At 34.4% G+C, this 13,773-nt stretch overlaps 3 protein-coding genes across 3 annotated transcripts; 1 reads left to right on the top strand and 2 right to left on the bottom strand.

The window, feature by feature from the left end:
- Positions 1–494: 494 nt before the first annotated feature.
- On the top strand, positions 495–2,242 carry LOC112016555 (protein BUNDLE SHEATH DEFECTIVE 2, chloroplastic). The gene is made up of 5 exons (XM_065762068.1): positions 495–629; positions 738–836; positions 1,022–1,081; positions 1,422–1,518; positions 1,838–2,242. Exons 1-5 carry the CDS (start codon positions 572–574, stop codon positions 1,914–1,916), a joined length of 393 nt encoding a protein of 130 aa, XP_065618140.1. The 5' UTR covers positions 495–571; the 3' UTR covers positions 1,917–2,242.
- Positions 2,243–2,402: 160 nt separating this feature from the next.
- On the bottom strand, positions 2,403–3,859 carry LOC112016553 (probable carboxylesterase 6). The gene has a single exon (XM_024049108.2). The coding sequence runs from the start codon at positions 3,473–3,475 to the stop codon at positions 2,540–2,542; it is 936 nt and encodes a 311-aa protein (XP_023904876.1). The 5' UTR covers positions 3,476–3,859; the 3' UTR covers positions 2,403–2,539.
- A 945-nt stretch (positions 3,860–4,804) lies between these two features.
- LOC112016570 (SPX domain-containing protein 1) lies at positions 4,805–8,550 on the bottom strand. The gene is made up of 3 exons (XM_024049125.2): positions 8,019–8,550; positions 6,787–6,913; positions 4,805–5,444 (listed from the first exon to the last, which is right to left on the bottom strand). The coding sequence occupies exons 1-3, from the start codon at positions 8,307–8,309 to the stop codon at positions 5,005–5,007; spliced, it is 858 nt and encodes a 285-aa protein (XP_023904893.1). The 5' UTR covers positions 8,310–8,550; the 3' UTR covers positions 4,805–5,004.
- Positions 8,551–13,773: the final 5,223 nt, after the last annotated feature.

Raw genomic sequence — 13,773 nt, 5'->3', positions numbered from 1 at the left:
TTTCTCTTAATACATTTTTTTTCCTATTGAAAAAAAAAATCTAAAAATTATAAGTTTAAATTACAATTTCAAAATTAGTCGTGAATATTTGAATAGGACAAATCATCCGGTGGATATATTTGTTTAGGAACAAAACAATAAAAATTTAGTTGAGGATTCACTCTTTTAACATTTCAATATAAAATAATGAGTTCAGCTCACTTTTTTTATAACGTTACAATTTTCGAATAAGTTTCATAAATTTAATATTTTCAATAATTTTTATTAAAATAAAAATTTCAGCCTAATCAAGCTAAATTACCTACCATTACCAAATCAAGCTAAAAATTCACAACGAAACCGAGACCATACAAAATCTGTCTATTTGGGCTTTTGCTCCAGCCCTGCCCGGCCCTTACACACTTTTCTCACTAAGGTCCAAAGCCAATCTTGAATCCATGGGCCAACACTGCGCCACGTTTCAATGTGAAAAAATAAAATAAAATCTTGTTTTCCAGTTCCAACTTCCAACTTCCAACCAACTTACCTTACCTAGACCAAATTCAACTGGAACTTGGTTCTCAAATCTTCAATGGCTTCTGTTCTGTGCTCAGCACCCATAACTTCCTTCAATGCTACACCAAAACCAGGTCTCTCTCTCTCTCTCTCTCTCAATACCCCGAAGTCACTTATATTTTAGCAAATTCATTGCTTACTTCTTTTTTGCTAAGGAATTGTCTGTTCATTCAAATGATCAGGGAAGTGTATGAGCAATGATAACAATCAAAAGCATGCTCAATATGATGTGTTCCAAAATTCTCCAGCTGCTAAATTTGGAAAACTGAAAGCTAAGGTCCTGCCTTTTCACATTTAAATCAATTCCAACAGTTGGGTTCTTATGGTATTTAAATTTGCAACTTAGTGGATAATATAATTGAGATGTTCATTGGTAAGAATATATTGCATTTTTTTTTTTTTTTGGCATATTATGATTTTGATTTGTGTTTCTCTTTTCATGATTTCATCCTTATCCAAGTAGGCTGCAAAAGTAATCAAAGTGGCAAATCGAAAAGCGTTATTTGTGCTGATTGTGATGGAAATGGTAAGCTTAAAGTAGTTGGTACATCTTTGATTATCAAAAGATAAACAAATAAAATTGGTACATCTGAGAATACAAGTCCTTTCCGTTTGATCTTTGTTCACTAATTTAAGATGACTATGGGACTTATTATTGAATGGTTTGTGTTGCTGAAACAAATAAAAGCATTTTAGTGAGCTAACTACATGTTTCCGATGATGAAGGAGTAGAAAATTTCAAAAGAGAATAAATTCTATGCCATTTGAAGAGTGCTCATACTTCCAAGTTATGGAAGGAGAAAAGAAACAATTGAGAGAGTATGGAGGTTATATATTTTTTTAAAATGTGTACAATGGGCATGCAGGTGCAATTCAATGTTCGCAATGCAAAGGTAGTGGAGTTAACTCTGTTGACATTTTCAATGGACAGTTCAAAGCTGGTGACTCATGTTGGCTTTGCGGGTAACTACTTCCAGTTACTTCTTCTTCTTTTTGTTTTTGTTTTTTGTTTTGTTGCCATTGCATGTGTTATCTGTACTACTACTGGTAAAAATACCATATCACTGCCCTTGTGATCTTATACAATAATTACAATTTCAAGGATAATCCAAAAAAAAAAAAAAAATTACAATTTCGAGGGTGGAGACTGGAAAGAATACTCATATTTGAGGGGAGAGGAAGAGGGGGGGATCATTTAGCTTGCACATAGCACAAACAAACATAATTGAAACTATACAATCTTGTTGCTTATCGTTATTACTATAATTTCTTTCCCTCACAGTGGTAAAAAGGAGATGTTATGTGGAAATTGCAATGGAGCAGGTTTCCTTGGAGGTTTCATGAGCACCTTCGATGAATAGATTTTTTGTTGTTTTTCTGCTATTTCCAAAGAACAGAAGTTGAGAGGTAGATGATGAAGCAGGAGTGCTTGTGCCATATGTAGAAGTATGATTTGGTCCTCAGTAGTCAGTACCCCAGAGCAAGTGTATGTTAGTGAACAAATGTATATCAACAAAGGTTTTTCTTGGAGCATGTAGAGCTTTTGTTTGATATTGTGGCATGTAAATACTTTCCCTGTTTTCGTCTAAATATTGGGCATGTATCATGTATATTAGAAAGTACACTGGTGCTAAAGCAAACAGAAGACAATGATAATTTCCCCCTACCTATTCCTGTGAGAACTAAACCTACTCATTACTGTGAAGGCTAGATTTCTGTTAGTTATTTCTTCTCATTTGTATTACAGCACCAGGTTGTTTTTAGGATAGGAGATTGGAGGATTCTGCATTCTGCAGTGGCAGTGCAAGTTTGGAAAAACAATTTGTACGTATATTGGATCCACAAAATTGATAAAAATTCTCATTCCATAAATTTCACTAATAGCATTTTTCATTTATTTAAAATTCCATAGTCCATAGTCCTTATGATTACTAAATTCCAATAAGAAAAAAATATTTCGAATGTGCATATTGGATGTTAATACTTAATAGCTCTTCATGAACTCATCCATTTGTTGTTGGAGCAAGTGAGTCGCCTCAGATTTAGGATGAAACACATGAAACACATGCGGCTCTCCCTCAGTCTCCACCAGCCTCACCACTTCAACCCCTTTCTTCTTCAAAAATTCTGCATACATAACTCCCCTTTCCTTCAAGAAGTCCAAGCCAGCCACAAAAACCACCACACTAGGAAATTGACACCATTCAGACGCAGACAATTCTGCCTTCTCAAAATTACAACCAAAGTAATCACGGTTTGATCCTTCTGGTATACTTAGTCCCCAGAACATGTCATTGCTTGCCACATTCCCTGCTTCTCCTTCAGCCATCTCATTCTCAGTCCTCTTCTCGCTCCCAAAATAAGGATGTATCAACAACAATCCCTTGATTTTTACATTACAAGTTTTGTTCTGAATTGCCTTGATGGCAAGATGGTGTGCAATGTTCCCTCCAGCACTGTCGCCAGAGAGAAACACACGTGAAAGGTCAGCTTGCTCAAGCCATGGTTCAGACCTTACTTGGTGACTAAGCCAATCTAGTGAGCTATAACAATCTTCATATGCTACCGGGAGACGATTTTCTGGAGCCAAACGATAGTCAACAGAGAGAACAATGGATTGTGATGCCACAGAGAAATCTCCCAGGAAATGATGGTAGCCAAGCCATGTAGTCGAGCCAATGCAAAAGCCACCACCGTGGAAATAAACCACAACAGGAAACTTACTTGAGAACCCCTGAGTAGGAGTACTAGGAAGAAATAACCTTCCAGTAATTGGCTTTGATGAGTCAATGATCACATCCTTGAACTTGTGTCCGTTAATTGATTCGGTTGAGGCCGGGACAATCTCAGGATCAAAGCGTTTTACAGACCCATCAGAAAAGACTTGAAGGAAACCAGGTGCTTCTGCTATTATGGACATTGTTCTTACAAAGGCGGGGGGAGAATCGAACACTAAGTTCTCTGTCTTGTTTCTAAGAGTTTGTGGGGGTAGTTATAATAGGTTCATTGGAAATGTGCTAACTAAAATAAAGCTTTAGTATAATGGCAATGGGTTGGTCATGACAAGTGCATTGGGAATTTGGGAGTGTGTTTGTGAGAAGTTAGGTTGGAACTTTGAAGTCTTTGAGATTGTTGGTTGATGGAATGGTAGAATTACCACAAGGAACATGCCAGGTAGCGGTTGTGGTTGAACTCTTATGACCTTCTGCTTATGATGCTTAATGGAGATCCATTATTTGGGAACTATTTTACAGAAATAGAAATGTCTATTGAACAAATTAGAAAGAAAAATCAATAGTTGGGAGAGAGTAATTTGAATACTGAACGTCTGGAAACAATAACATACTCTTTGACTATTGAACAACATTCTCTCTTTTTCTTTTCTACAGACCCCAACATACTCTATTTTTTTCGTTTATTCACTTTGCAACAAATATGTGGAGAAGCAACATGTCCTGTTGTTCCACTCATTTTTGTTTTTTGTTTTTAATAAACATAAATAATAATTACAAATTTGTTGAGGGAGACTACACCTTCGACGTTTTTACTTAATCTAAAAACTTGGGCTCTACCTTTTCTTTTCTTTTTTTCATTTTTTCAGCTCTACTCCCTTTTTGTTTCCTGTTTCATTTTTCTTATCATATTTTCGGGTATTGATGACTACAGAAAGAGGATGGCATTCTCACATGCCAAAAACAATTACCAGCAAGCAGTTCAATTAGAATAAAGAAAGGGGAGGGCAGGCTAATGCACTGGAGAAGGTATTTAGTATCACTGTGATATATCAAATCTCTCTTACAAGGGTGGACACCCTAGTAAGAGATATATCATACATCACAGTGTCTAAAAATAAAAACCGAATGCACTGACAGTGGCACCTAAACGTAACAAGCCGCAAGACAACATGCTAGCGCGAGAAACAACCCTCAAAATTTTGCCAAAAGCAGAAAATGAGAATCAAATAAGAATGATTAAAATTATCAGAGAGAAATACAATCTCGATGAATTCGTCCAGTTACTTTTCATCAAAATCAAAGCCCATCCAAACTCCAAAGTCCAAACCTAGACATAGCCACAGCCCAGATAGCCACATCTACAACAAATGGTTTGACCAAGGAAAAATCAATGGCAAACCAAAATTTTCCTCTGCATGCTATTGTTCACCTCATTTCACATTGAAAAAACAAAAGTAGGAAAGATCCTCCATTGCACAAACCGATTATAGTCAGCTTTCAGTAAGTAGTGGTCCTTAATACTAAAGCTAAAAACATCATTTTAAAAAAATAGATGAAAAGCATACCAAGATCTGAAATTCTCTACAAAAGAGGGAAAAAAGATTTTCCAATGTACCATCCAGGAAGTGGTTATTAGCATACAAATGTGTTGGTATCCAGTGACAATGGTAACAGAAATGTACAAGGAAAGGGGAGAGAGATAATTTCTCTATAACTATTTGGCTGCTTGTTCTAGGAGAGGAAAATTTTTCAACTCCGTTGCATTATTTTGCAGAGGGGGCAATGAAAACTCACTCACTGTTGAGCTTCCACTCCGAATCTCTTTTACGGCACGCAATGCTGATAATGTTAGCTTCATGTACATGCTCTCCATATTCTCGATTTCTGCAAGTTCTTTGGGAACTTTAAGTTGTTTTTGTTTACTTTCAGTTGCAGCCTTGGGATCATTCCCTTCTTCCTTATTGGTTGCTTCAGGACAGCCTGATGGGTCATCATTCTTGGAGAAAAGACTATCAAGCACGCATTCACACTCTTTCACAAGATTGTTAAGCACATCAGTTGAGAAGAATGGTTCTTGCAAGACTTTTTGGATAAAAGGCAGGCGAACAAGAGCACCGCTTCGCTTGTCGTATTTCTTCAGTATCTTCACTAATCCTGTGTATATCACATCACAGCTATTACTAGGAAAGAAAAGAAATGCACACTATGTTGTCAGAATCTAAATTTAAAATAAATAAAAAAGAGGTCATGAGAGCTGACAGGTTCCACAGTCAAATATTAACCATCCATTTGTTGATCAATTTCTCCTCCAGGCCTCCCAAAAAATGTTTCTCTTCATGACATCTAATTTTGCATATTTATCTCATATCATATCAGGCTTGCTAACTATATACAAATTAAACTTAACCTGGATTTTCAACTGATCCAATTAGTTTTTCTATCAACTGGATTTTAAATTTATACTCTTGCAACCCTTCCTTCAGGATGCAGCTAACCCTTTTTTCCCTATCTTGAACACATAGACAGCAGCCTAGCATATGTACAATAATGTAATCCAAGAAACCAATTGTGCCCAAACACCAATCACATTAATTTGTGACATAGCAATTGTTATTCATCGTAATGTTTTTCTCCATTTTGTCTGCTTCATTCATGTTTCCCTTTCCCCAAAGAAAAATTCAGCAAAAAATACAAATTTTGTAACAAATGGGTGTTAAGTTACATATTCATGACCATCATAAGATCCTTGACGTTTGCATCAAGGGACACTCATTTTCACCAACTTGAGGAAGTCTATGTTTGCTTAGTATAAGAGGATGCCAAAATATTCTCATAAACATTAAATAAGCCACTTGTAAAAGAGTACAAGAATTCCGCTCAATTTGTAGGAAAAAATTAAGACAGATCAAGAGAAATAGGCTCCCGCACCCTCACACTCTCAAAATGGAATTTATATTCAAGTATGACATTTTGCATGTAATGTATGCATTTTTCAGTGTTAGATTAGTTCATGCTGTTCATATGAAGGTAAAACATCACTGAAAGCTTCCAACACTCACTCTCTTAAAAGCCATTCTGCCTTAAAAAAAATTTATTAATATTTTCATAGAATTAGCATCTTCCTATGCTACTAAGGGTTTCAGCTACTTCAAAGGAGAAACAATATATGGTTACTCAAGTTTTTCTTGCAATAATTGTCAAGGATCAAAACTAAACCCATGATATTTCACAAGTTTATCTCACCAAGTTGGCTATATTGACCTATATTTAAACATGGTATGCTATCTTATATGATACTAACAGTTTGTTGGATTAGTTCTAGCTTATTATTATTTTGCATATCTATAATTACAAGAATCAATGATTGGTTGTTTCTCACAAGCAATTGCACAATCAGAATTCGAAGTTAGTCCAGAACACACATCTCTATTGACCATATATTACTTATTTATTCACTAATAACATGGCTCTACACATCCAGGAAAGAGAGAAGCACCTGTGTAGTTAAGTGCACTGTAATTCTCTAAGAGAATCATCTCTCCGTGAAAATCCACTACTTCTCTCCCTACTTCAATCAACTCTTCGCTTGAATCTTTGGCCTTCGCTATACCATCTTGCAGCTCCTGCATTCCAACCACAAGCCCAAACAATTATTTTAAAAGATCACTTTAGAACACTTGCCCAAGCATATTAGATCCTTTTCTTGCCAAAGGGCATGCCCCAAATCAATCAATGTATTCCATATATGTAAAGAATCAGAGAAGGAAAAAAAAAAAAAAAAGAAGGTAAATGTAGAAATTTCCACAGAGACCTTTGAAAAACACAAATAAATCATGTGAAGAGCAAGGTGTTTAGTGCCATCAAATACCAAACAATAAAGCATGATGCTTGGATGGTGGTGCTAAGAATGCATGATTTCGTAGGACAAACAAGGACTTGAACATACATGCAGATCAATGGGCAAAAAAATTAATTTAGATTAAATAAGAGCACCTCAAGGGACATGGAAACCTAAAAAAACTAATATAACGGAAATCAGAATTGATTAAAGTGTAAGAAATAGCAAAGCATTAATTGTGGAATGCAAATTATAATATACCATATAGCCACAATGACATTGAACAAATCAAAGAATATGACATAGTATAACCATCCTCTTTCCTCAAGGAATGGCAATCATTATTGATTGGGCAGGTAAACCAAGAAATGGGAATGATAATTTGATTAAGGCAGGCAGATTGCAGTATATGTATGAGGGGTTTTAAGCTACAACTCCTGGTGGAGGGAGCTAGACTATTGTCTCTTTTGTGTTCTTTTGCTAGTCAATTTTGTCATAACAAAATGACTCCTGCCCTTAAAACCAGAGCAGACAATGAACTATAAGAACAAAATATAAAAAATCAAGCAATCTCATCTGCTTCCCATTGCTTTCATTCTCACAAAAACCAAAAACAAACCCTTTCTTTTTTTTCTTTTTTTTTAAATATCAGCTTTCCAATTATTCTTCTTCATTCATGATATATTGTTGCAGGGACCACATCCGAATCTCATTTTCAACATGGTCATTTAAATTGTCATTAAAAGCCCATATACTTCAAAAAATTTAAAAAGGCAAACGCTCTGAAAGAAAAACTCAATCCTCCATAACATTCTAAACAGGAAAGTACCCATAAACAAACAATTCCTCAATTTCCCATATTTCTAAAAGACAAAAAAAAAACACATTACCTTCCATCTAATAACGTATTCCTCCTCCTTGTCGACAAAGAAAGCGTTGAACTTGTCGATCTCGACCTCCAAAAGCCTGAGAAAATCGACGAGCTCCTTCGACACCTGGGTTTCGCTTTCTTCGTCGGTTGTGGAAGTGGGGTGGTCCAATCTGCGCCGTTTATTGTTGGGTTGATGGGTCGGGTATATAAGCTTAAGCTGCTTTTTGAGGTCCTTGTAGGACAAGAACTTGTCTCGCCACTCCGGCAGAGTTTCCTCGATAAGGTTGCTTAGGATTTTCCAGAACTTCATGTCGTCGCCGCGCCGCCACAAAACCAGAGATTGCAGTTTGCAAAGGTTCGATAATAATGGATGGTTATTATATATTATTGTTTTTATTTTTTTTGATAAGAACAGAACTGTTGTTGATGTTGTTATGTTTATAGTTATCTGTATCTCATGTGGTTGAGATTGGAATATTCGGAAGGATGCTGTGAATTCGGGAATATACTCTTTCGGAACAGGAACGGGATAATCTTTCGGAATTATATTCTCTACCACTTGCCCCCTCTCTTCCCTACTCTCTCTCTCTCTCTGTCTCCAACCAACGTCCCAAAAAAGAAAAAGCTCTTTTTTTAATAGAATTGGATAGTTATGATTATCATTCATTATTATTAATTATAATTAAATTTTTATATAGAACTATTTATTTAGTATTAGGAGTGGTTATCTAAAAAAAATTATATATTATTTAGAGAAAATATGACATAAAATGATAAAATGATATTCTTTCCAACTTAGAAATCGATATTTTTAATTAAATTTTTATATAGAACTATTTATTTAGTATTAGGAGTGGTTATCTAAAAAAAATTATATATTATTTAGAGAAAATATGACATAAAATGATAAAATGATATTCTTTCCAACTTAGAAATCGATATTTTAATAAAAGATTTAAGGAGTATTTTTATATATTTTTTTTATTTAGAGAGTTTTAAAAAAAAAAAAACTTATTTAGAGAGTTTCAAATCTTGCAAAGTTACAATAATTCTATCGTAACAATTGTCCCTAAGAAACTCAATAATAAAACTGAGATTTAAATATAGATTAAAAAAAAAAACACATCCTCTAAGATTAATAATTTGTTTATGTCAAAATTTTTCATTCATGCCAATTTTATGTTCATTTTTTTTGTTTGGTGTTAATGTCTTATCACATGCTTGGCTATTTGAATGCACCAACATTCTTTTTTTTTTTTTTTTTAATCCACTTATGCTATGTCTCTCTGTAGTCTTGGGTGTAGTTACGAGTGTGTAGCCAACCCATCAACTCGCCAAAATCGACCTGACCCAACCCAACCCACCGATTTGGGTCAATTTTTAGTAGTTGGCGGGTTAGGTTGGGTTATGCAAATTTTTTATTTACAGTTAGTCGGGTTGAGTTTGGGACATAACAATTACAAACTCGCCTAACCTGACCCAACCCACCTATATATTTAAATTTTAAATTATATTTATTTAATATATATTTAAAAATATATTATATAATTAATAATTTTTTGTTTAATTTTTTCCCTATTCGGCTCTTCCTATATAAAATCCAATTACCTTGCAAACCCTAACAATCTTGTTTCTCTTTCTGCTGCCACTCACTCTCACTCCCCCTCCACTCCTATTTGTTTATAACTAAGTTGGGATACTAGTTCACATATATTTTGTTTATCAACTCAGTTGACTATATTTTGTTTATAATTGAGTTGAAATATTAGTTCATGTATATTTTATTTATCAGTTCAAGTAGCAAGTGGGATATATTTTGTACTGCTCAATTTAATAATAATAATAAATAAATAAACAAACTATTGAACCCCTATGATGGGTTGGGTTAGGTTAGAATTTTTTTAACCCACCATGATAGGTTGCATCAAAAAATCCCCTCAACTCCAGCCAACCTAACCCATGCATAGTCTAACTCAAATATAATAATGTGTTCGTGAACAAACTATTACGTATAAGCCTCAAAAGCCTCAATTGAATATATCTAATATTATACATTTATAGGTATACATGTATAAAATTGCTTGATGGTACAATATAAAATATAGGGGTGGCAAAATTTAACACGACCAGCAAATCCAACACGACACGATAAGAAATTAGTAGGTTATGGGTTGGGGCTTAACGGGTTCGTGTCATATTCGGGTTGACACAGCTGACCTGTTTAATAAATAGGTTGGGTTAGTGTTGAACACATAGAACCCGTTTGACCTGTCTGACCTGTTTAATTAAATGACATTTTACCAATATACCCTTCAAACTCTAGGTATATAAACATATTAGTTGTTGTGATTTATTTTCTTTGACATATTGTGATTAATTATTTGGGATATTCGGATATGCTTTAGTTTTGAATGATTATTTGTGATACAATTACTCGTTAGTTCTGAATTTTATATTAAAAATATTTATTTGCTTGTTTTTTCATAATTTTTTTTTTTCATTTTGATAAAATCTGATAAACAGGTCGACACGACTGACCCATTTAATAAATGGGTCGTGTTAGGGTTGAAGAATCTTGACCCATTTAATAAACATGTCAGGTTAGTGTTGACCTATGTAGTCGAATACTCATGGCTTGACACGACACAAATCTAACATGCAAACACAAATTGTCACCCCTAATAAAATAGCAACTCCAAATTCGTCCATTGAAGTTGTCCAAAGGGAAGAAGGACAGACAGAGCAGATTGCAATGATATGCTCGTCCTTCTTGGAGGTCGTCCATGAGAAGGACGGCCTCCCTACATTCTTGACACTTCTCCTCATCTTCGCTTAGGACAGGCTCCTCTTATGTCTCACAAATGGCAAATTCGTTACTATAAGCAATTTTCAATAACAGTTATGGAGAATAGCCCAAATAAGGTAACTTCCGAGGCAGTTATGGAAGTTACCTCCGAATCTTCCGAGTTCCTCAATAATAGGGACAGTTACTAAACGAGTAACTGTCCCAAAGCATAGGCTATATAAGCATTTATCCACGAGAAGAAGAGGCAGAGACTTTATATTCCAAAAATAAGTAAAAAAATCCCAAAAACACTTCCTTTTTACTAGGAATTACAAACCCACTGACTTTACCATCGAAGGATTCTTGACCGACCTCCACCAGTCCCCTCTGATTTTGTGTTTGTTTTCTCAGGACTCAGCCTTCAAGATCATCAACGCCCGAGATTTTCAGCCTACTGATTCCCAAGGATTCATCATTGCTTATATGAACCTGATGTTGCGTCAAGTAATGTTTTAACTAAATTCCTAAGATATCAAAGTAGTATTTGTAATTTACTGATAATATAAATAGTATATTGTGTAAAAACTATATATAATTTTTAACTATACAAGGTTTGGTAGATTTAATTTGTATAAATTCGTAAAAAAAAAAAATTATTTAAGTACCTCAAATAATATAATTTTAAATATAATTTATTTATTAATTATTAGTATAGATCTGTGAATGTATAAAAATTTTTAGTAGTGGTGTTTTACCACATACTCAAAAATAATAAGTGGGTTCCAGTTAACTCAATTGATAAAATCTCTTATGGTTAAGAAATTTGGGGTTCAATCTCCACCTGCAATAAAAATTAATTAGTGTCTTGATCTGATGATAAAAAGCAAAATCATAGAAGCGGACGTTATAGATTGAAACTCTATAAAGGGGAGGGGGGAAATTACATTTTACCACTCTAAACTATACCTCTGATTACACTTTACACCCTAAACTTTTGGAATGCATGTTTTGCACTCTAAAATTATAATTCTTGCTATACTTTGCACCCCAACGTCAAGTTTGCTGTTAAATTTAATGGAAAAATAGGACACTATATGAAAATACCTAATTTTCTCTCTTCTCAATCCTTTAAAAACAAAAAATAAATTATACTTTATCATCATAAACTATACTTCTAGTTACACTTTATACTTTGAATTTTCATCTAAGTTAACAGCAAACTTAACATTAAGGTGCAAAGTGCAATATAGGTCATAGTTTATGGTGCAAAATGTGCATTCAAAAATTTTAGGATAAAAAGTGTAATATGAGGTATATTTTAAGGTGGTAAAGTGTAATTTTTCGGAAAAAAATAAATATAATTAAGTAGATGGTGAGCAAACTCAAGCATGTTCGACAATTAAATAAACAATGCTTAAACATGTGATCTAGTTTGTTGATAAACTCAAGCTCGTTTGGTGTTTGAAATAAAATTAAATGAACAATCTTAAACAATAAGTGTGAGTTGTCTCCCTCTCTCATTCCTAATTATTAAGATATAGTGAAATTCCTCAAATCCAATGAAGAATGTCATTCGATATAGTTATAAACATCTCCACAATGTATTGGGTAATCAAACCTTTCCCAATCCTCCTCTCACACATAAAATTCCCAGTTCCACCTCATCTTCCACAAAACCAAATAGGAAAAACCTACAAGACTAATTGCAAATTGGTCAAACCGACAATATTGAGTGTAAACACTCCATTTGGTACCCCTTCAACTTAAATTGTTGTTAGATACCCCTATTTTGGTTAAGAGTGGAGGATCAACCACCCATAACGGCATCATGCGAGAAATGTTCGTCTGTGTTCTCCATTCATAGTCTGTGTGCATATGAGTGTGGACTGTAGGGGATTACCTAAATTTTCAAAGTCATCACCAATCATTAGGATTCCTAAGGTGCAATTAGTCACCTACGTCTATCTTATTTTGTTACCAAGCTTAAATTGGAAGGAAGTCCAGTGCTCCTAATCTAAACATGGGTAAAAAAAATAATGTCTTAAACCACTATCATGAGTTAAGGAGTTCAGTTATGTGTAGGAGAGATATTAGGCACCTCACAACATCCATCTCATATGACACTATATTTTGACTTGTTCATAGGCTTTTTTAAATGATAGATAAAAGAAACTATTGGCATTAGCTTTTGGGACAAAATGTTTTTGGGTTTTTAAAATTATTTTGAAATCGTGTGTGCCCTATTGCATGCTTTGCTAGCTGACAGGAGTCCTTACTATATTTTTACGATTTAATAACATTTTGCCTTATATTCACAAAGGAAATTTGACAAAGTCATATGCATGGTGTGCCACGATGCACCTAGCATGATCCTTGATAAATTTTCACAATAAAATTTTGGCAGCATATTGCCTTACTTTCATGGCAAAAATCCATAAGAGTTTTGTGTTAGTTGTGTTGTGACACACTAGCAGAGTTTCGCGTCTGTGTGTACAATGTGCACTTACAACAATCTATCATAGGTGTATTGATGTGCACCAATGACTTTACATGTAGTGCGTGTCATAGCAAATCCACGTGTCACTAGTTGGCATAGGTCGGGCCAATCACACATAATGACACAATGTACAATCATGAAACATATACACGTCTACAACATAGGCCTTGATACATGCATACATCCTAAGGTTTAAAAAAAAGCATTCCCAAAGAGTATCACTCTCAATTATAACCTCCATTACAACTTACCTTAGTGCACACACTTACATCACACAACTTATGTGTGATGTAAATTATAAATTGAAAATATGGCTGACCAAAGAAAGTGGAAATTATGAATTGGTGCATGCTTTACAATTTGATTTGAAGAGTTTGGTTTGAACTCCGTTCCGAGTGGAAAACGTGTAGAGCTTTGTTAGATGGAGGGGACTAAAGGGGAATAAAGGGAAGAGAATGGAAAGGTTTTAAGGAACCTTGTTTGAATTTTTTT

Source organism: Quercus suber, unplaced genomic scaffold (genome assembly GCF_002906115.3).
Source record: "Quercus suber isolate HL8 unplaced genomic scaffold, Cork oak 2.0 scaffold_440, whole genome shotgun sequence".
Taxonomy (NCBI): domain Eukaryota; kingdom Viridiplantae; phylum Streptophyta; class Magnoliopsida; order Fagales; family Fagaceae; genus Quercus; species Quercus suber.
The sequence above is the reverse complement of the archived record's forward strand: the minus strand, read 5'-3'. Positions and strand labels throughout refer to the sequence as shown.